This window comes from Peromyscus eremicus, chromosome 1 (assembly GCF_949786415.1).
Source record: "Peromyscus eremicus chromosome 1, PerEre_H2_v1, whole genome shotgun sequence".
NCBI lineage: Eukaryota > Metazoa > Chordata > Mammalia > Rodentia > Cricetidae > Peromyscus > Peromyscus eremicus.
The window spans coordinates 16517857-16540529 of NC_081416.1; the positions used below are offsets into that span (position 1 = coordinate 16517857).

The following is a 22673-nucleotide window of genomic DNA, read 5'->3' on the forward strand; positions in this document are numbered from 1 at the left end:
AGGTAGCTCAGGTAGAGGAAGTTAGGGCAGTAGACATGAACTGAAGTCACGTTTGCGCAGCGTCTGAGGCATTAACCATGTTTTCATTTGCACAGCTCTCCGTACATGCAGCTTTTGACTGTACTAGTTGGAAGTGCTAGTTATGCTGGAGTCTCAAAGTGGAGGGTAGGGGAAATTGGCTGAACTTAAAGTTTGAGAAGCATAGTATTTTGGTTTTTGTTTTTTTTTTGTTTTCTTCCTGTACAGTGTAAATCACTGTGAATCACGGAATGGGGCAAGCTCTTGTAGTCTAAATTTTGACCCATTTCACGCTTATTTTACAAATACTACATTTTTATAGGTTTGTGTTTGTTTTTCCTTTTTTTTTTTTTTTAAATAAATAAATAACCCTACCCTTAAAACATAACAAACCTAGACACGATCTCTTAATGGGCTGAATTGTCAACAAAAATTTGGTTTGCTTTGGGACTGTCTGACTAGCACACTGTGTCTTGTACTGATGAGACTGTTAACTTGAACAGGAGGTAGAATGCTGTCTTCCAATGGAAAAGAACTGTATGCGCTGCTGTGTCTTGTCAGAAAACCAGGCAGGCCATTTCTAGTTGGTTCCCAAACATTTGCTATTAATTCTCTTGATCGTTGGCTTTATTGCTTGTGAGTGGTTGGCAATGACCTTAAAAGCAGACAGCTGGGCCTCAAAGCCTGCTACTTGGTATGTGTGTTCATCACACACTGCAGACATCGTAGCAGAGGAGTAGAAGAACCTCTGCTGTCTGTCACACTTCTAAGAAAAGTGTGTTTTAGCTCAGGACAAATTAGAAAAAGTAATTGGCTCTTCCCTGTTCTTAGATCTTGACAGACTGGTATTCTAATTGGCTATGTCTGAATTTAGATTGTCCTTGTCCATGAAAATCACATTTTTCATTGTTTGATTTTTGCAATAGTATTCTGCTGACCTTAAGTTTTCTGACAAGATTAACTTCCCTTTCTTGTACCCTTCCCAAAATGTAAAATGTGACTTCAGACAGGTTTAATTCAGTTCCTCATGGGCTGTGATAATAAAATGTCTCTATTTCATTTCAGTTTATAGTTATAGAATTTCATATAGATAAGCAGCTGTTTGATAATTGCTGTGCTTGAGGAATGTAGAAACTTGACTTGGATAACCTAATTATTCCTTCCAGTAATTAAAGCTTAGAACTGATAATAGTGGTTTCTATTAATCAGAGGAAGGAATATCGAAGCATTGAAGTGCCATTATAAATTTAAAAAATAATTATTATCACAGCCTTGCCTTGAAACCCTGGATTAGTACTTTTAGAGAGTTATTTCCAGTGTGTGTTAGTTTGTTGGACATTTGAGACCCCAGGAAATCCCCTTTCTCGTAACGTTTTCCGCTTGGATCTGATCTCAACAGGGTGTCGTAGTCATTCTTCAGCACAGTTCTTAATTGGAGACCAAGAACCCTGGGCCTTTAGAGGTGGTCTAGCAGGAGAGTTCCAGGTATCAATATGAATTCACAACTGAATTGACATTTTTCTTTGTTTTATAAGAAACCTTATGTTGCGCATCAGATGGCTGGAAGGATTGGTCTGCCGAAGGCTTTCTAGTCCCAAATTCAATTTAGTTACATAGCTGGATTTTAAATCAAATTTTCCTCCTCTTTCACAGTAATTTCTGAAGGAGATGCTGTCAATCCCCCCGCGCCTGCGAAGCGCAGCGGCTCTAGGTACACACTTCACATTGTTTCTTTGCAGGTCGCACAGCATTTAATCTGCGCCCGCAATGCACAATGCGCGCATGCTTGTCTGCCAGTGGAAACTCCATGAGCAAAAACGATGGCTTATTACGCAAGTGGACAGTAAAGGGCTTAAAGGGTGGTCCTTGGTTACTTAATAAGTACAAGATGATATAAAAATAAAGAAGTGTTCTTGCTGTTGGGATTTGTTCATGGACTTTCGGGTGCTCTACTTTTCTCCCCCCAACAGGTGCTCTGCTGCGCACAGCAAACTGAAGCGCATTGCTTTGGGGATAAAGCGTCTCCTGGACAGATAACCCTCTTCAGACCAAACCTCTCCTCCTCACAGTCTGTTCTGCCATCTTGTAGTAGAAAGATGGTGCATTTAAGATTGGTTTTTAAAACAGATATTTATGTCATAATTGGAGTAGTCTTTTTGTTTTGAGTATAAAATTAAATTTCTATTAATATGCCATTAAAGCTGTGTAAGTCAGTTTGGGTAATTTCTATTCTGAAACACCCCTTCCCCAGGAAAGAGGTATTATATTAGTAAAGTGTAGTGCACCCCTCCTCTTTAGGTCTGCCTGCAGTAGCCAGTTAATGTTAAGTTGGTAATCTGCAGTGCACACTCATTGAAAGAAATGGATATATTCGCAGCACTAATCTGTCTCCTTTTTTTTCCTTCCTGCAGCGTTTGTTGCCAATTGATGGGGCAAATGATCTCTTTTTTCAACCACCCCCACTGACTCCTACCTCCAAAGTTTATACTATCAGACCTTATTTTCCTAAAGATGAGGTAATTTTCTGCCTATCAACTTGGTATATGGTTATGTGCTTATTTACAGCTTCCCTTTGAATTAGATGGTTACAAGAATTACTTCTGTGTCTTCTGCTGCTATTCATTTATTTGTGTACTTACGGGTTAGGGATCAGACTTGTGTTAATCAGCCTTCCAAAATATCCAAGAAAGCCAGGCGTGGGAGGGAGAGGCAGGTGGATCTCTGGTTCTGAAACCCATTTGGTCTACATAGTATGTTTCAGGCTATTCAAGGCTACATGGGCCGGGCGGTGGTGGCGCACGCCTTTAATCCCAGCACTCGGGAGGCAGAGCCAGGCGGATCTCTGAGTTCGAGGCCAGCCTGGTCTCCAAAGCGAGTTCCAGGAAAGGCGCAAAGCTACACAGAGAAACCCTGTCTCGGGGGGGGGGGAGGGGGGGATCAAGGCTACATGGTAAGACCCTGTCTCAAAAAAACAAAAAACACGCCAACAGATCCAGCCTTTTCAGTTTTTAAGCTTTGGTTTTGGTTCATGGTTGGAATTTGTGGGCGGCCAGCTCCATCATCTCAGAGCGGGGCAAAGCAGAGCTGCTGCCCACGGCTCCCGGGATGTAGTCAGTCTGTCGGTCCACTGCACCCTTGAGAAGTTTGTCTGCTTTGTCCAGCAGGGCCTTCAGAGGCCTGTCATCCGAGCATCAAGCTTTAGACATGCCGCCCTTTGGGGGTGGAGGGAATTGCAGATCAGAATTCTAACTGAGCTCCCAGCTCTTAAAAATACCAACCGGAGATTGAGTAAGTTAACTAAAGCCTTGGAGAGATGAATTTAGTAAAAATTTGAGGAGGAGCCTAAGGCATTTATCTCCTTTAGTTTAATTATTTTTAGATTTATTTATTATTTTTGTATACAGCATTCTGCCTGTTGCCTGCATACTAGAAGAGGGTACCAGATCTCATTATAGATGGTTGTGAGCCACCATGTGGTTGCTGGGAATTGAACTCAAGACCTCTAGAACAGCAGCCAGTGCTCTTAACCTCTGACCTATCTTTCCAGCCCTTCCTTGAGAACTTTTAATAACTTGAGCTGAGTCCTTTAATTCTTCCCTTTAAAAACTGAAAAGGCTGGGTCTGTTGGCGTGCACCTTTAATCCCAGTACCCAGGAGGTAGAGGCAGGCAGATGTGAGTTCAAAGCCAGCCAGGGCTACATAGTGAGACCCTGTCTTTAAAAAAAAAGTTTAAACTGGAAAGATGGCTCCTTAATTAAGCTCACATACTGCTCCTGCAGGAACCAGAGATCAGTTCCCAGCACCCAAGTGGCAACTCACAACTGCCCATAACCCCAGTTCCAGGGGTTGAGGGCTGCCTTTTGTCCCATGGGCTCCTGCACACATAATGGTACATGTATTCACTGGTGCAGGCGCACACATAAATAAAATTTTAAATCTTGAAAGTTCAATAAGTGCTGGGATAAGTAGATAACAAGAGTTCATTGCCTACTACATATAATTCCTGGGTTCAATCCCTAGTATTTAGGGGAGACAGAGAAGTACTTATTTAAAAAGTCAAATGAGAGATGGTTTTTGGTAGTTCAGGGTTGTAATCCTAGCACTCAAGATGCTGAGGCAGAAGAATTGTGCAAGTTCAAGGCCAAGGCCAGCTTGGGCCATAGTGAGTTCTAGGACAACCTGAGCTATAGAGTGAGACCTGTCTAAAAGCTCAATAAATAAAATGTCTAGTTCACAGTAGGGATTACAAAACAGTGTGTCTTAATTATTTGTTATCTTTAACTGATTTTCTCTTGTATGTCCTTTAATTTTCTATACTAAATGGCTTTTGACAACCAGCTATTTAAAGAAAGTAAGTCTGTTTAAAGAAGGTAACATGTTTAAAGCATTGTGGAACTATTGTTGCAAAGAGAGAAAGACTAGTAGGTTCTTGTGGCCTTTGGCGTTTAGTCTTGAGTCTAAGGCCAGAGGATCTAGTCTAGACAAGCTTGGGCTATTTAGTGAGACCTTGTCCTCAAAAAAAAAAAAAAAAAGCTTGAGAGTCTTTTAAAAAGTTGACTGGCGGGGCTGGAGAGGTGGCTTGGGTTAAGAGCACTGGCTGCTCTTCTAGAGGACCTGAGTTCAATTCCCAGCACCCACATGGCAGCTCACACCTGTCTGTAACTCCAGTTCCAGGGGACCTGACACCTATGGCAAAAACACAGATGCACATAAAAATAAAATAAAATATTAAAAAAAAAGTTGACTGGCTTTTGAATCCACAGTTTACTTTCAAAACCAGTCTTCAGACTAGAGAGATGGCTCAGTGGTTAAGAACACAGCCATCCTCTTCTCAAAGGAGGACCAGAGTTCAGTCTTTCAGCACCCTCTCCAGACAACTCCCAACTGCCTATGACTAGCTCCCTGGGGATGAGGTGCCTCAGAGCACCTGCCCTCAAGTGCACATACCCCTCACGTGGACAAGTATGCACAGGTTTTTTTTTTGTTTGTTTGTTTTGTTTTTTCGAGACAGGGTTTCTCTGTGTAGCTTTGCGCCTTTCCTGGACTCACTTGGTAGCCCAGGCTGGCCTCGAACTCACAGAGATCGGCCTGGCTCTGCCTCCCGAGTGCTGGGATTAAAGGCATGCGCCACCACCACCCAGCAAGTATGCACAGTTTTAAAAGTAATAAAAACTAAAGGTTTCTAGCAAAAGTTTTCAGTTTTCATTAATGCCCTGCTGCTTCTAGCTAGTTTCACCGGTATGACCTAATAAATGAGATATTAGTGCTAGGTATCAAATTTGTAGTACCTTGCATATGCTAGGTGATATATACACACACACACACCACGGAGCTTCATGCCCATCTCAATAATATTAAAGGTGATTTTCTAGTCAGGTAGGGGGTGGTTCATGCCTTTAATCCCAGCACTTGGGAGAGAGGCAGGCGAATCTGAGTTTGAGGCCAGCCTGGTCTGCAGAATGAGTTCCAGGACAGTCAGGGTAACACAGAGAAACCCTGTCTTGAAGAATAACAAATCAGAAACAAAAAGTGATTCTGCCAACTCCACCCCCAGGTGATGATTCTTAATAGGCCACACATTTCTCCCCCTAGATTTGTAATTTATTTTCTGAAACGGTTAATAGTTGTCTCAGACTCAGTGTGTGGCCCATTAATCAACCTGCAATCCTCCTGCCTCAGTTTCTTATGCACCACTAGACATGGCTGTTTATATTCATTCTTTTTGACATTTGTCTTGGTGTGATGCCTAACTAGATTATATTTTCAGGCTTCCGTGTACAAGATTTGCAGAGAAATGTATGATGATGGAGTGGGCTTACCTTTTCAGAGTCAGCCGGACCTTATTGGAGACAAGTATGTAATGCCTGTTGGTTTGGGGAATAGATAGTTCATACAGCAGCTTAAGGGGAGGTGTTGACTGAAAGTCACTTTATTTATTTATTTAAGTTCCAGTTTAGTCTTAGTTAAATCTGAAATGTAAATGAATGTATATGTCAATTTTCAGTTTCTTTTATTGGAAAGGTAGTTTTCATAGACTAAGTATGTTGGACCTGCCCGAAGTGGTGGTTCCCGCCTTTAATCCTAGCATTCAGGAGGCAGAGGCAGGTGAATCTCTGTGAGTTCGAGGACAGCCAAGGCTACACAGAAAAACTCTGTCTCAAAAAAAAAGTTAGACCATGTATCACTAAATTGTGAATTTTGTGTTAATAATTTACAAGCTTACTCTGGCTTCCTTCCTTCTGAGCAGGTTAGTAGGAGGGCTGCTTTCCCTCAGCCTGGATTACTGTTTCGTCTTAGAAGATGAAGATGGCATTTGTGGTTATGCCTTGGGCACTGTAGATGTGACCCCCTTCATTAAAAAATGTAAAATTTCCTGGATTCCCTTCATGCAGGAGAAGTACACCAAGCCAAATGGTGACAAGGAGCTCTCAGAGGCTGAGGTAATATAATAGTTTTATATTATGATAATTTTAAGAAATTAAAATGTGAAAATCACCAGGTATGGTGGCACACACCTTTTTTTCTCAGCATTTAGGAGTCAGGCAGATGGTTTGAGGCCAGCCTATTCTACACAATAAGTTCCTGGCTAGCCAGAGTGACAAGGGAAATTATGTCTTAAGAAAACAAAAAAAAGTTAAAAGTTTACAGTGCTTTTTGTTTGTTTGTGTTTTGTTTTTAAAGGAAAACTAATGTAGACCAGGCTGGCCTCTGCCTCCTGTGTACTGAGACTAAAAGTGTGTGCCACCACACCCAGCTTTTCAGGGCTTTCTCAACTAGATTTATTTATTTGCTTTTATGCTGATCAGGATTGAATTTATGGCCTTGTGTAGACTAACATTTTTTTTTTTAGTGTGATGTATTCACAGTTGCAGATACTTGGTGCTTATTTGTTTTTAGTTTTTTTTTGTTTTTTGTCTATTTTTTGTTTTTTGTTTTTTCGAGATAGGGTTTCTTTGTATAACATCCCTGGCTGTCTTGGAACTCGCTTTGTAGACCAGGTTGGGCTCGAACTCACAAAGATCTGCCTGCCTCTGCCTCCCAAGTGCTGGGATTAAAAGCGTGCACCACCACTGCCTGAATTTTTTTTAAGAGTTTGTTTGTGTGTGCGGGTGTTTTGTCTATGTGTGTTCTGTTCACCTGGAATAAAATGTGGCTAGATGCTGGGGGTCCTCTGGAAGGCAGCAAGAGCCTTTAACTGCTGAGCCATCTTTCCAGCGTTTATTTTTGTTTTTATGAGACAGGGTCACATGTAGTCAAAACTGTCCTGGAATTCGAGGCTAGCCTTGAACTCTTGATGCTCCTACCTCCACCTCCCAAATGTTAAGGTTACAGGAAATACTCTTCCACTTGGCAGCTGATTGTCTTTTTTAACAGCCTTAATTCAGTTTATTTTTCCTGTATAACAATCCTGTGTGGTGGCCACAACTGGAGCCTGGGTCTTTGGAGTGGAGATTCTGGTATGAGTTTTCACAAGATGGTTGGAGAATTCTTGATAGGGAGACTTGGTGAACATAGTTAGTCTCTGTCTGAAGTCTGGGGGCATCAGAAGCAAGAAGCCTTGGCAAAGGTGCCCTGGGCAGCAGTGCAGCCACTGGTTGATATGTAGGCTTCCAGGGAACAGGAACAGAACCCTGTCACCTTGCATGGGACAGTTGGAGCCTTGCCAGTTTTATATCCCCTGTAGCCTCTCCACACAAGGACAATGGAAAGCTTGACCAAGGTAATGGCCCCTTGGATAGCAATAGCTACCTCCTTGGAGCTCAGCATCTAGGACCACCAGGACTGGAGTGAGTTCCCATTATTGACACAAGCTCGAAGCCTGGTCTGGTTGGCCCGGATCTACAAAAAAGCAGATCATGTCAGAAAAAAGCAAAACCCTCATCCTTAAAGGGATGCTTCCAGGAAAAAGTCAGTAATTTCAAATTCCTTGATGGGCTAGGAGAACAGCTTGATTTCCCACAGGTAACTATCTGCATGTCCTTGGCCAAGCAGCCCAGTTTGGTAATGGGGGTTCACTTTGCTTCATTGATGCCTCTGCAGCTTCTGGGAGCCCACAGAACTTACTTGTAGACCAGGCTAGCCTTGAACTCACAAAGATCTACCTGCCTCTGACTCCCAAGTGTTAAAAGTGTATGTCATCATGTCAAGCCTTAGATTTTTATTTTGTTTGTTTAAGACAGGATTCCTGTATGTAGTCCTGGCTGTCCTTGGAGCTGGCTCTGTAGACCAGGCTGTCCTTAAACTCAGAGATCCACCTGCCTCTGCCTCCCAAGTGCTGGGATTAAAGGTGTGCAGCACCACCACCACCACCACCACCACCACCACCACCCCCCAGTAGATGTTTAAAGTCTGTGTAGGAGAGGATTGAGTTTCCAGCTTGGCACATGCTAAGCAAGTGTTTTGTCACTGTCTTCTGTCCAGGTTAGATGACCTCTTTCTGTCTCCTGAGACAACCTCCTCATTAGCCCAGCACTCCTGGAATTTACTGTTGCAGACCAGGCCGACTTTAAATTTACAGGACTCTGGTGTACAGGCGTGAACAACCAGGACTGGTCTAAACAAACCAGTTTAGTTTTTCTTTTTTGAGACAGAGTTTCTTTGTGTAACAGCCCTGGCTGTCCTGGAACTTGGTAGACTAGGCTGGCCTTGAACTTACAGAGATTCTCCTGCCTCTTGTCTCCCAAGTGCTGGGATTAAAGGCGTGTGCTGCTGCCACCCAGCCCATTTTAGTTCTTAAAGATTTATTTTGTGTGTGTGTGTGTGTGTGTGTATATATACCTGTGTGCATGTATGGAAGCCAGAACTCGGCATTGAATGAGTATGTCCTTTATCGCTATATATTTGAGGCAAGTTGAACCTAGGGTTCACATTTTCTCAGATAGGCAGGAAGTTAGCCCTCTCTCCAGCCTGTTCAAAGCAGGGTTATAGGCATGTGCCAGATGCCTAGTATCTTACATGGGTGCTGGGATCCTGAACTCCAGCCCTCATAGCTGTGCAGCAAGTAAGTGTTCTTAACTCCTGATCTGTCAAGTCCTCTAGACAGTTGGTCACTTGATCTGAGTACGTGCGTGCGTCTGTCTTTTATTTTTGGAAATGAGGTCTTTCTGTTTATCCCTACGTGGTCTGGAACTGAGTACTGGGATTGAAGGTGACCACCACCATGCTTGGCCAGAGATACACCTTTTAGAATTGTAAACTAATTTATTCTCTCTGTGCTGGAAACATTAATACTGTTTTCCTTTCCTGAGTTCTGAGATAGAGATAAAAGTAACTTGAAAGTCAAAAAAGATTCTAATGTTTTTTGCAGAAAATAATGTTGAGTTTCCATGAAGAGCAAGAGGTTTTGCCAGAAACTTTCCTTGCCAACTTCCCTTCTCTGATAAAAATGGATATTCACAAAAAAGTCACTGACCCAAGTGTTGCTAAAAGCATGATGGCTTGTCTCCTGTCTTCACTGAAGGCTAATGGTGAGTACAAGTTGTGGGATGGTGGTACTATGCGTGTTGATGGGTGTGGGAGCAGAAGAAGTCGGAGAACACGTGTAGGAGTTGGTGCTCTTACTTTACATGTGGTCCTGGGGCTCAGACTCAGGTTGGCAGGCTGGGTAGCTGGTCTCTTTACTCACTGAGCCATCTCACCAGGCCTGTATTTTTTTAAAGGAGTGAATTTAGTTTTGCCCTTTTTGCCACAACCTGTCCTAGAGCAGTGTTTGGGGAAGGGTGACAGTGACACAAGATGGGGGGAGCAGGACCCACTAGATGAAGGCCCTTGCTGCTCAAAGATGCCAGCCTGATCACCAACTTTGATCCCCAGAACCACGGAAAGTGGAAGGCGAGAACTGACGTCTGAAGTTGTTCTTTGACTTCCACGTACGTGCCATGGCACACAGGTCTTTCTAAAACTCCAGCTGGCCTGAGTTCAGTCTCCAGAATCCTTGTAAAAGTAGAAGGACCAGCGCCACAAATCTGTCCTCTGGCCTCCACATGTATGCTGAGGCACATGCACACACATAATTTTTATGAAAAATAATTTTTTTCAGTTACACTGACCCCCCCCCCCCTTTGGTGTTTGTGTGTGTTTTGGGATGGTGTGTGGTCTTAATATATTGCCCAGCTTGCCCTCAAATTCTTGGGCTCAAGCTGTCTTCCTGCCTTGTCCTCTTAAGTAGCTGCGTCAGTACCTACTGTGTCTGACCTGCTGTTTATTTTGAGTTAGTACTGGTGTAAGAGTTGAGTAGTGTACAGTGATGATTGAAAAATGCTTTTGTTCTCTTGTAGCATGAATACTAATTTTGAGCTTCAGTGAGAAATGAACACATGAGATACTACATTTATTTTGTTCAGAGGCCCATAAAGGTTGAAAATTAAATTAACCTAACGAAGAAACTTGATGTAGTTTTTGTTGGAGTACATTAGTGCTGTGAAAAAAATATCTGTATAGAGCATGATGATGTTTTAGACTCTAAGGGCCACAGGTGATAGTTCTTGAATATTTTTTAAGCAGCCTTATAAAAATGTAACAACAAATTTTAAGGTTGAACATTGTGGGTACACATAATCCCAGAATTTGAGAAGCTGAGGTAAGGGGATTACAAACTTAGGGCTAGGCCAGACCACATAGTAAGAATCTGTCTCAGTAAAGTTTAGCCCCTGGCTGGTAGAAAAGTAACTAGTTTATCAGAGTTGTAGAGGTCTGGTGGTGTAGCTCAGTGGTAAAACACCTAGTATGCTCAAGGCCCTGGTCTCTATCCCTAGCACTGCCCGCCCACATCCCAGATTGTCTGTTTGCATTGCACCGTAGGAGATTTGGATCTAGGGCATCAGTAGGCAGACACCACTGAGCTGCACCCTCAGCCTCTCTTCTTTTTTAAAAGATTTATTTATTTATTACGTACACAGAAGAGGGTGCTAGATCTCATTACAGATGGTTATGAGCCACCATGTGGGTGCTGGGAATTGAACTCAGGACCTCTGGAAAAGCAGTAGGTGCTCTTAACCTCTGAGCCATCTCTCCAGTCCCCCCCCCCCAGCCTCTTTTTAAAATATTTATTTTATATGTTTTGTTTACATGTGTCTATGTGTGCTATGCATGTGCATGCCTAGTGCCCTCGGAGATGAGAGGGTGTCAGATCCCCTTGTACTGGAATGACAGACAGTTGTGAGCCACCATGTGAGTCCTAGGAATTGAACCCAGGTCCTCTGCAAGAGCAAGTGCTCTTAACCACTGAGTCAAATTCCTAGGCCCCCCACCTTTTTTTTTTTTTTCATTTTGAGGCAGTCTCTCTGTTTTGAGACCTGCCTTAACTTGTGATCCTCCTGACTTAGCCTCCCAGATAGCTACTGATAATAAAAAATGCATCTTGTAAACCATTCATGGAGGCACGTAACTTTAGTCCCAGCACTCAGGAGGCAGAAGCAGGCGGATCTCTGAGTTCAAGGCCAGCCTGGTCCACAGAGTGAGACCCTGTAGAAAGGAAGGAATGAAGAGAACACACCTTTTTCACTGTTGCATTGGTATATTATTTGAATCATTTGCATCCACTTTGCAGAATAATTTAAAAGAAGATAATATCCATGTGTACTTAGGACTAAATATCACAGACATTAAATATGTCTGAAGAAAATGCACGGGCCTGCTGATAAAAGGCAATCGCTGCCAACCCTAATGACCTGATGGTGGAGAGGGGCCACTCATGCCAATTGTCCTCTGACTTTGTCATGTAACCTCTCCCCCTAAACACACACACACAGCGGATAAGTAATTCTTTAAAACAGTGTTCAGCATTCTGGATATATTGGCATGGGACAGGCTAGAATAGGTTCTGCCTCATGGCTTCCTAAAAGAACTTACCTTTACTTTCCATACCCATTACTCAAGGAATTTTCTTTGTGGAAAGAATTTCACTCACTCACTGTTGACTAAAGTCACCTGTGTTCGCACGTGCTTTTAATACCAGCACAGGGGTAGGTGGATCCTTGAGTTCAGAGTGAGCCTACTCTAGTGAGTTCAAGGCCAGTCAGGGCTATACAATGAGAGCCTATCTTAAAAACAAAACAAGAATTTAAGCTGGGAAATTGTGGCACACATCTGAAATCCTAATATATGGGAGGCCGAGGCAGTCGGATCTCTGTAAACTCGAGGCCAGCCTGGTCTACAGAGTGAGTTCCAGGACAGTCAGGGCTATACAGAGAAACCTTGTCTCTAAAAAAAAATTATAAAAAAAACAATTGTCAGCCAGTCGGTGGTGGCGCACGCCTTTAATCCTAGCACTCGGGAGGCAGAGGCAGATCTTTGTGAGTTTGTGGCCAGCCTGGTCTACGGAGTGAGATCCAGGACAGGCACAAAGCTACACAGAGAAAAACCCTGGCTCGAAAAACCAAAAAACAAAACAAAACAAAAAAACCCCACAATTGTCAGGCTGGGACTATAGCTCGGTCACCCCAGCACCACCAAAAATAAATAATTAAAAATAGTGATATGAAATTTAGGGTTAGAGCAAGCTGTTATCTATATTAAACATTATGATTCATGGTTATATCATATATTTACTTACATTTAAAACATTTTGTTTTATTTCTAGGATCCCGGGGGGCTTTCTGTGAAGTAAGACCAGATGATAAAAGGATTCTGGAATTTTACAGCAAGTTAGGCTGTTTTGAAATTGCGAAGATGGAAGGCTTTCCAAAGGATGTGGTTATACTTGGTCGAAGCCTGTGACAATGGTTGGCACTGTGAACTGTCCAAAGTCTTAGCCCCACCTTGTGGTTGGTGGTGAGATCTTCACACAGTTCCGTCTCTGCAGGGGCACAGATCGGCCGGTTGGATTGGAAACAAGATGACTGTAGAACTCACCATCACATTTTCAGACTGCTCACTGGTTGGAAGAAGATAGTACTGCTGCACAGCCTGTGTGGAACAGATGTGGGGTGCCCTCTTGGGTTAGGTGTCAGGACCTCTTACGGGGTTCTGTAGGGAGAGGTTCTTAAATAAATGTAGTCAGCACTATTTTCTGCATCCAGTGTGGTTGCATTTCTCTCCTAAGAGTAATGAAGATCGCTCTTTATTCTCCGGGATGTGCTGGACGATGTCTCTGTTCTTTGGAGACATGGCAGGATTGAGAAAGATTTAGTGGATTCCAATTTGGGGCAATGTTTCTGCTTTTTGTAAAGCTGTGGCTAACTATCTCCTGTAATGTTGATTCAGGCACTCGTGCTTTGTAGGGACAAATGTGCATTTGTTTGTGGCAAAGGCCTAAATTGACAAACTTGTAAATTTCTTTGTATATAGACTAGCTGTAACCTGACTGTTCTTTTTGTTTACTGTTTTTATATTTTTTTTCCCTTTGAAAATGAAAGGTGTTGGTTTAGGATGGGACTTCCAATAATGTAAACCAGTGGATGGTAGATTTCCTTTACATTTGTCTTTAAAGTGCCTCCCACATAGGGATAGGCCACGACTATTTTGTGGAGTGTCTAACTTCATATGACTCACATCTGTTGGGAAGCGCAGTTACTTCTGGAAATTAACCTTCATAACAGATCCGCATGTGAAATGTTTGGACATTGTTGTCAAGTAAGGGTAAATAGAGGGACTGACGTGTGGTCTCGTTTGCCCTTGGGACACTTGTCATTTTCTCTCCAGACCTGCTAACTACTGGTTTAATCGAATCAGTCTTTCATTCTTGCATGTTCGTATCTAATTTTTAAAAGAAAGAATAAGTATATGTTAACCATAAGTATACTTTTTCTTTTAATCAGAGGTTCTGAAAACTTAGTGTATTTTAATTTAGATTTGGTGAATTTAAGGGTTTTGAGCATGGCGCTGGCAGGTGGTCTGTGCGGTTTGTTTTAAATCATGACTAGCTAGTAACTTCTCCATAGATGTCAGCAGTGTTTTGTTTTCTTCCCTCTAGGTTTTCATCAGCTTTTGAACTCTGAGCTGAGTGGGGAGAGAGAAAAAGAAACTTGAAACATTTTCTTTTATAGAACTCCAGTGTGAGCTTTTGAGATAGTCTTAAATTTAGCGCTGTATCTAGTGTACCTAGTGACTTCCAGCTGAAGCCCAGGAGAGAGTGCTTACTAAGAAGAAGCCTCGTAGGGTGAAACCTCACTGTGATAAGGATATGTTGGAAAACTGAAATCAAGTTTGGTTTTGAAGGCTGAGGTGAAGGGCAAAATCGTTACTAGAGATGAAGATCATTCAGTGTTCCTCACCTTTCTCTGAATACATCCCTGTCCCTAGTGGGGTTACAGCTTTTATCTGGAGGCTTTCCGAGTCAGTTTCATATGGAATCAGGAATTTTAAGCAAGTTGCTTTTTATTTTATGTTGGCTTTCAATAATCACTCTGGATGATCTGAACATAACTGAAACATGTCCGGGTCTATACCATCATCGCTCTAGGATAAAGTGCTATGCCAACTTCATGGTTATGAATAATATTAAGGTTGAAATACCATTTCATTGATTTGTTTGGATCACAGCTCAGTTTCTGTAGAAAACGAACTGTAAAACTGTCTGAGGACCATGCAAGAGGCAAAATAAAACTTGAAGTGCATTTGTGTGATGGTGTGCTGCCTTTTCTCTGCTCTCCTGTCTTTTTCTCCTCTCTGATGCTTCAGCTAACGCAGGTATTCCTCATCTCCAAAGCTATGTAAATGTAGACTGGATTTTGAAGACATCTCCCCTCCTGCCTTCCCCAGCAAAGATCTAACTTCCAGTTTTTCTCAGAAAAGTACATCTGTTTTTAAGTAAATTGCTCTCTCACTACAGTTGAAATCTGTAAAGTAGAGGGGTCTCTTCTGAGTTTTTCTATCCAATAGGGAGTGGATGGGTTAGTCTCTTCAATGGGGGATATTGGTGTAGGAGGTGGGTAGGTAGCCTGTTCTACGAGGATGTGCCTCAGCTGATGGGATGTGGGAGCTTTGATCCGAACAGCAGCTGATTCCCACATCTGAGCATGGGTCACAATCAGGAAGCTTATCTAAGGGGCAGCTAATAGGGCAAAGGTGTGGGTGGGAATTCCTCAGGAAGGTAAAAATGGCTGCTCTGAACCCCAACTTCTCTAGAACAGGAGGTTTACACTAACATCTCTACATAACAACCCCGGGAGGAAAAGGGGTCTTAATGAATGTGATGAGCTAGAGAAATGAGAGTCCTCAGGAATGAAAGGATGCTGACGTCAAGCCCGCATTGTATGCTTCCGTGAAAATTTCTTCTGAGGCCTGAGTCCTTGGGAAGTGGCGAAGGCTGCTCCCCGCCCAGGCGGCCGGCTGTTCTGCTTCCTCAGGGTTAGCGAGTCTCGCGGCGCACGGCTCCTTTAATGGGCGGGGCCGGAACTGGCCGAGGTGTCGCGTGCGGTGCGTGGGGGGCGGGGCCTCTCAGCCGTTTCAGCATGGCCGCCGGCACTGCAGCTGCCTTGGCGTTCCTGAACCAGGAGAGCCGAGCCCGGGCTGGGGGTGTGGGAGGCCTGAGGGTGCCGGCTCCGGTCACGATGGATAGTTTCTTTTTCGGTATTGAAGACAGGAGTGGCAGAGGGTGGTACGGGGCTGATGAGACGTCGGGCTGAGGATCGCGGCTGTGCGACGTGGGTGTGGGCCGAGGTCGCTCGCTTTCCCTAACTAACTAACCCCGACCCTAGCCCTCCGCGGCCTGTGTGGCCCGGGAAGGACGCCCGCCCAGGTGTTTCAAGGAAGAGATGTTAGGCGACTAAATGGCCGGCCAGCCCGCGCCGGCACATGGCCGAGTGGGAGGGATCCGCGGGGTTAGTGAAGCGCTCTCGCCCTGTCCCCTTCACGCGTGCACCTCTCACCTACGCACTGGCTCCTGCAGGTTGTGAGCTCTCCGGCCACACCCGCTCCTTCACTTTCAAGGTTGAGGAGGAGGATGATACGGAACACGTGCTGGCATTGAACATGGTAAGGGGCTGGAGAGAGAGGGGTTGGAGATGCAGGGAGCTAGGGGACGTCTACGGATCTCCCCTCCCTCTACCCCTGGATTGGGCGTCACTTAGGGCTGCCCTCAACGGCCTGCTTCTCTGGTCCTCCGATCGACCGGTACTCCCGAGACTGGGCAGGTTTTAGGGTAAATGCCTTCTCTTTGGGGTCAGCCCTCACTTGAGACTGAGGTTCTGTGTACCCTGTCAGCTGTGCCTTACCGAGGGGGCCAAGGACGAGTGTAATGTGGTGGAAGTTGTGGCCCGAGATCACGACAACCAGGAGATTGCAGTTCCTGTGGCCAATCTCAGGTTATCTTGCCAGCCCATGGTGAGTTGCAGCCCTCCATTCATTGGAGTACGGTGGAATTCCTTGAACTTCAGTATTAATCTCAAGATGGGTGGGTCAGAGTGGATCAAGCCTTCATTCTTGCCTTCCAGCTGAGTCTGGATGATTTCCAGCTCCAACCGCCTGTAACCTTCCGCCTGAAGTCGGGTTCTGGTCCTGTGCGCATCACTGGTCGGCATCGGATTGGTGAGAAGAGTGGGCCCTCTCATCAGGCCCCCCTCCCTCCACTCCGACCTCATCCCAGCCTCACCCCCTAGTGCATCCTGCATCCCACTCAAGCCTATGAACTTCCTGTAACCTGTCCCAGGTGCCGCAGCTCCAGTGATGTGGGTGGGCTCTTTTTTTTTTCTCCCTCCACTTTAGTATCTGCAGTTCTTCTTATCTAGACTTAGGAACTCTGGAAGAAGGGGTTCCCTGTCAGCCCAGCACCACAGAGTATTGAACAAGTGGCATGTGGTGGAAAGGACGGTTGGCTCTAACCTTCTGTCTGTGCTATGTGCGTCTCCGCTAGTTTGTATAAACAATGATCTTTCTGAAGAAGAAAGTGAGGATGAGGACAGCGAAGAGGAGGAAGTTGAGCTGTGTGGCATCCTTCCTGCCAAAAAGCACGGGGGCAGGCCTTAGCCCTCTTTGGTGAGTGGGGGGGGGGAACACAAGGGGGGGAGGGGACACCCCAGCAGGATCTGGGAAGTGAAGGGCAGCAGGTGAGGACTCAGATACTGACTTCCCGCTTGCTGTTTTCCAGGTTAGGTAGCTGATCGCTGCAGGCTTCATGCACCATATGTTCCTGGACACGTTTCAAGAATTGTAAATGGTTTTCTCTCGTTGAAGAGGAGAGTTTGGGACGGGGGCAAGTGGGAGGGGTCAGGCCGGTGCTAAGGGGCGGGGATTCTCCATCGGGCCTTGTGTTTGCTCCTCCAGGTTCCCTGAAGCTTCCCTTTCTGTTGGGGTGGATGACGTCTCACCTGACCTTCTCCCCCCCCTCCACCTGCCCAGATTGAAAGTTTTGTGAACCCCCAGGTTCAATTCCCAGCACTGCAAAAAAAAAAAAAAAATGTCTGAAGTTCAGAACAAAACATTTTTAACACTTTTTACATTTTTAGATAAAGATCTAAATAAAGTGGTGTATGGTTTTTTGCAATTCTTGTGTGGCTTTTTCCAACGCTGAGATTTCCCTAGGGACCACCAGGTGGCACTGTGGCAGTACGAAGGGTGGTCCTAACTCTAGGGCTGGTGAGAAAATGTGGCATCCTAGTCCCCAGGGCCTTGCAGCAGAGGGACCTCCCATTCCAGCCTATTCCGTGTTCCTAGGTGGGGGAGGGCCATCACAGGAGGTTATCAGCTTCCAAACAAGGGGTCTGGGCCTCTGTCAGCACTCAGGCTGATGGGCAGAGAGGGACAGATAAGTGGGCTTAAGAAACCTGAGGAATGTGCATCCCTAGCCCCATGAGGGTGCTCAGCCCAGGGAGAGGGCCTGTGAGGGGTGGGGTGGGGTGGGGACCCGTCTTTGCTTTTCTGGTCTTTGAGGCAGGTTGAGTAGAGCAGGGCCCTTAGAAACCTGATTCCCAGGGCCAGATGGAGGGAATTGGCCAGATTGGGTGACAGGGAAACCAGAATCCGGGTGGCCTGGCATATGGGGCAGAAAGGAGCTCATGGGAGTCAGCCTCCTCCACTGAGGGGCCATTCTGTCTCATCCCTAGAATCAGGTGTTTCTGGGTGCTGGCTACTGCTATGCCAGGAAGAGAAAGGGGTTGCTTGTGTAAGGCCTGTATGTATCCAGTTCTGGGGTCAGCAGTTCAGCTGTGTTGGGGGGGGGGGGAGCATCAAGGCCCTACAAACAAACAAAAGGTTACTTCCCCAGACAAGCTGAGGATGGACAGAGAACAGGACCTGAGAGAATCAGGCCAATTCACACCAGCTGACCTCTCGATAATACAAAGAGGCTGGGTTGGGGGCAGGTGGTCGACTTCAAGAGTGTCCCCACAGTATAGAAAGTAGTGCCTAACCTAGGTGTTAGGTACATGAGACAAAACTGGAGTGGGTCACTGCTTGGGCTCCAGGGGGTAGGGTTAAAAGGAGAGGAAGTGGGACCTCTTGGTCCTAGAAGTTTTTCCTTATCAGTGTGATGAGTTAGGGGTAAGTTTTCAACCTCCCTTTCTCAAGTGGAAGACAAAGACGCCCTTTCGTGTTTCGGAGATCAGGGTCGTGGGTGCCTCTCGAACCCAGGATTTACCTCCAGGTGTTTCCACCACCGACCCGGCTAAGAGCCATTCCCGGAGAGTCTGGAGGGGAAGGCGGAACTAGCGCCCTCTGGTGGGCGTGTTTAAAATCGCTTGTGGTCGTAACTCCCTAGGGGCCAACGACCGCTAAAGGCGAAATAGGCGGGAATAAGTTGCTAAATTTTGAATGCATATATGCTTTCATTCACGCGAAGCACTCGTGCTAGAAGAGGAGTTAGTTGGTGTCATCCCCCTTTTTTTCCCTACCTCCTTTCGGCTCCTGCCTCCAACCCCTTGGTCCGTGCTTAGTGCAAGGACTAGCCATCTCTCCGGAAACCTTCCAAACTCACTCGTCTACCTCTTGCTCATACCTCCCGCCATCAGTGTCTACCCCCTGTGACTCTGCTGATCGCCCATTGTATTTCTTGCCTGTTTTCCAGTTGGGTCTCCTGGCGAGTGGACTACGAGCAGGGTCCTGCCCGCAGTGGGAGCCCAATCCACATTTGCCTTCTAGTTCAGGAGTCTCCTGGCCCCTTGTGGCGCGGCGCAGACAGACTTGGGAATTGTTTTTCCCTCCTTCCAGATCACACCTTTTCAGGATACCCCTTTTCTCAGTACACAACAGGAGTGCTGTCGATTCTCTGGCCTCAGAGAGCTTGCGGGATGTAGGCATAGGATGGTGTCTGGAGAACGCTGAAAGAGGGGCAACCCGGTACTGGGGGTGGAGATGGGGGTAGGAGACGAAGAACGGCGGCTCTCGGTCTCCGTGCGACATGGCTAACGCAGTAGTGGGGATTTGCAGTTCAACCATCCGCATACAGTCGGTAGCACTTTGAAAGCTGAGCACTGGAAGCGAGAGTCGCTGCGACCTGCAGGCATGGTGGCCTGGGTGTGGATTTGAGGGGCCTGTGGCTAGGCCAGGGGTGCGTTTGGGTCCTGGCGAGCGCATGTTTGCAGAGAGGGCCGTTTGTGTTGGCAAAGAGTGTGTGTGTTTGCAGGAGGGAGTGTGTGCATGTGTGTGTGTTTGTGTTTGCGGAGTGTGGGGGCGGCCGGGAAAGGTGGCCAGGCTGTCACTCAGAGATCAGGATGACAGGCGCTCCCTCATCTAGGCGCGGGAGCTCTGATTGCAGATTCAAGGAAACAAAATAGCAATTGTAATTACCGGGCTTTGATAAGATAAAGGAAGCCGGGCGGTGGTGGCGCACGCCTTTAATCCCAGCACTCGGGAGGCAGAGCCAGGTGGATCTCTGTGAGTTCGAGGCCAGCCTGGGCTACCAAGTGAGTTCCAGGAAAGGCGCAAAGCTACACAGAGAAACCCTGTCTCGAAAAACCAAAAAAAAAAAAAAAAATAAAAAAAAAAAAAAAAGATAAAGGAAGGAGGGAGCTGGCCGGGAGGCAGGCTAGCAAGGGAGGGAGGGAGAGTGGCCTGCGGGAGCCCGGTGGAACATTTGCATCTGTCAGTCACCGTCTGCTCTGGGTGCCTACTGTGGAGGAGATCCATCTATCCCTGCCCCCTCAAAGACAGGAATTTTGGGGAGATGAGAAGATTCCCGAAGATCTGGGTGATGCTCCATCCAGTTCCTGGGAGTTTCCACATGTAAAAGAATTTGGTCTCTCAGAGGTGGGAGGCAGAGATAGAAAGTAAGAGTAAAACCCTGACCTGGAACCCTTCTCTGAGAGAGGGGGAGTGCTGGTGTCTGCTGAGGGGAAGGGAAAGGACTGTGGATGTGGATCACTAAGGTTCAGCTCTGGAGGCTACTCAAACCTGGTGCCAGTCAGGTGCCCCACCCTACACATCCACACTCGGAGGAGGAACTGGGACCTAGGCTTTACAGATAGGCTGGTTTCCCTGAACCCTACCTGTTTCTTGTTCTTCAAGCTTATTTTCAGAGCGCTGTGTTCTTACTGGGGAGAGGGCCCTTCCTTTTCAGGAGGAGTCTATCCTTTGCCTTCCGTTTGTTTAGGCATTCACTCATTAACACATTCAAAAATAAACACTCTTGAGGGTCTCTTATTCACAGCACACGAAGCAAAGTCTGAGCAAACAGACATCACCTTGCCAGCTTGGAGCAATGCAAAAGGGGACAGACAAGTCATCCTCAAGCGCCCCCCCCCCCCCCCCCCCGCCGCAAAGCACACAGCGAAAGAAAGGGGCTGGCCTTCGTTATGGACACTGGAGCCCCTGTGACCTATCTTCCCTTCATGGACTTCCCAGTGGGGTTGAAAGGAGCTAGTGCCTGCCCAATCATTACCAGATACAAGTGTGCAATAACTGGTCTGTCTGGCTATCATCTGTTGGCAGGTGAAGTCAAGTCTCCTTGGGAAAGTCACCATGGGTGGAATGCAGTCTAAATGCTCAGCCAGGTTCCCCCATCTGTCCATCCAACAAACACTGCATGCAGAGCAATTCTGCCCCGCTCTGCATGAGCTGCAAGTTCAGAGCTGGTAAGACCCTTGCCTTCAGGTCTGTGAGGATCAGAATTCATGAAGGCAATCACAGATGGACTCGGGAAGTCTACTTCTCTGAGGAGGGCTGAGAGGGACTCCATGGAACCTGTCCTATACACTGCTGAGTGCTTGCAGGGCTGAGAAGGACTCCCTGGCACGCACTCAGCCTTCTATATATATTGCTCAGTGCTTGCATTTGCAGCTGGGAGTGGGGAAAGATGGGATACAGAAAAGGAAGAGGCCGGCAGACCCGGAGTGTGTTGATTGACAAGGACCTGCTTGCCTCCCTCTGGCCTCCGAAGGCTTCCTAGGGCCACCAGACCCTCTAACTCTACCCCAGAGGCACAGAGGGCCAGTAGAGAGAAGGCTGGGGGTGAAGGCAGCAGCTGGGTGGACATCAATGGCTCCACCTGTTCCTCAAAAATACCTGACCCAGGAAATTTCTGCCCACCCAGGTTGTGCCCACAGAAACAAAGTAGTGGCTCAGGGTTCCCAGAAGCCCTATGAAGAAAGCAGTGAGGTGAGAGGCTGGGAAAGGCTTAGATGAGTTTACCTTCTCACCAGCACCCCCCTCCTTCCAGCTGAGACAAGACACCAGATACCACCAGATACCTGCTCAAGGAAAACATCATGGACCTCAGAAGGGGAAAGGCTAGGTAGCTTGGGTCCCAAGTCCTCGTTCCTCAGGTAGTTGCTGAATGTTGTTATTTTTGCCGGTACTAGTTGCTCAGTTCTATTTAGAAGGGGGACAGTGACTGTGGGTCCAGCAGGGACCTTTGGGCTCTTATCACATAGATGCTTCAAGGTTCCTTTCAAGCTTCAGTCTAGTGGGGGTGGGGACGGACAGGGGCAAGGTTGATGGTGGTAATGGGGTGACAGGAGGCATTTCTCCCTCCCAGGGCCTCTTTGGAGACAGTGAGACACGACCCAGCAGGGCTGGGTTCTCAGAAAGGTGGAAGAGCCGGGTTCCAGCGACGCACAGGGGACGCTCTGCACTGGGCCCCATAGCACAGCCCTTCACTTCACTGTTAGCTGCCTCTTCCAAGGAGGGCAAGTGCAGCCGAAGCACACAGTAGGCGACTCAAACAGCGGCCAGGAGCCCAGATATGTAAGCGGACCCGGCCCCACGCGGAGAGACAGCCTTGCCTGACTCAAGCGCACCAGACCCCTCCAAACACGCTGTCCCAGGCGCCCCCCATCCCCGGGCCATCCCGCCCCAGGAACGCTCGAGGAGACAGGCAAGGGTAGTGGGAGGCGCCCGTACCAGCCGCCCCCGCCCCTCCCGCGGGTCCCCCCAGACCCCTCCCCTGGGCCAGACCCCCCAATCCCAGCCCTGCCCGCCGCCCCGCCCCGGGCCGCCCCGCCCCCGCCCCGGGCGGCGACCCGGCCCCAGCGCCCAGCCGGGGGTGCGGGCTCCGGCCACCCGCCCGCCCGCGCTCCCCCCTCGCGGCCGGTGCGGCGCCCCCCGCCCCTGCCCTCCCCCTCCCTCCCCACCTCCCCACCCACCCCGCAGGCCCGTTACCCTACCGCCTGCTCCGTCTCCTGAGCAGCCAGCGGCCACCGGCTCGGGCAGCGGGGCAGAGCGGATCAGCGCGCGCGGTGAGCACGACATTCCACGGGACCCGCCGCGCCGCGTCGGCTTCGTCGCCGGGCTCCCGCACCTCCACCTTCCTCGGCCTCCGCCCCTTCGCCTCGTCCCCCCGCGGC

The 22673-nt window shown here is 47.3% G+C and overlaps 2 protein-coding genes across 4 annotated transcripts in view; both read left to right on the plus strand.

The window, feature by feature from the left end:
* Positions 1 to 14573, plus strand: part of Oga (O-GlcNAcase) — a 37971-nt gene extending 23398 nt beyond the window's left edge. For 2 of the 3 annotated variants that reach the window (XM_059257155.1, XM_059257165.1), the window contains 6 exons: positions 1418 to 1503; positions 2430 to 2534; positions 5786 to 5871; positions 6266 to 6458; positions 9326 to 9485; positions 12599 to 14573. In XM_059257155.1, coding sequence (XP_059113138.1) covers positions 1418 to 1503; positions 2430 to 2534; positions 5786 to 5871; positions 6266 to 6458; positions 9326 to 9485; positions 12599 to 12735 — 767 coding nt within the window. In that variant the 3' untranslated portion in view covers positions 12736 to 14573. The remainder of the gene's footprint in view (positions 1 to 1417; positions 1504 to 2429; positions 2535 to 5785; positions 5872 to 6265; positions 6459 to 9325; positions 9486 to 12598) is intronic. The other variant, XM_059257158.1, reaches the window with a different exon arrangement.
* A 798-nt stretch (positions 14574 to 15371) lies between these two features.
* Positions 15372 to 17440, plus strand: Npm3 (nucleophosmin/nucleoplasmin 3). The gene is made up of 6 exons (XM_059246293.1): positions 15372 to 15528; positions 15848 to 15933; positions 16162 to 16281; positions 16392 to 16485; positions 16811 to 16932; positions 17045 to 17440. The coding sequence occupies exons 1-5, from the start codon at positions 15411 to 15413 to the stop codon at positions 16921 to 16923; spliced, it is 531 nt and encodes a 176-aa protein (XP_059102276.1). The 5' UTR covers positions 15372 to 15410; the 3' UTR covers positions 16924 to 16932; positions 17045 to 17440.
* Positions 17441 to 22673: the final 5233 nt, after the last annotated feature.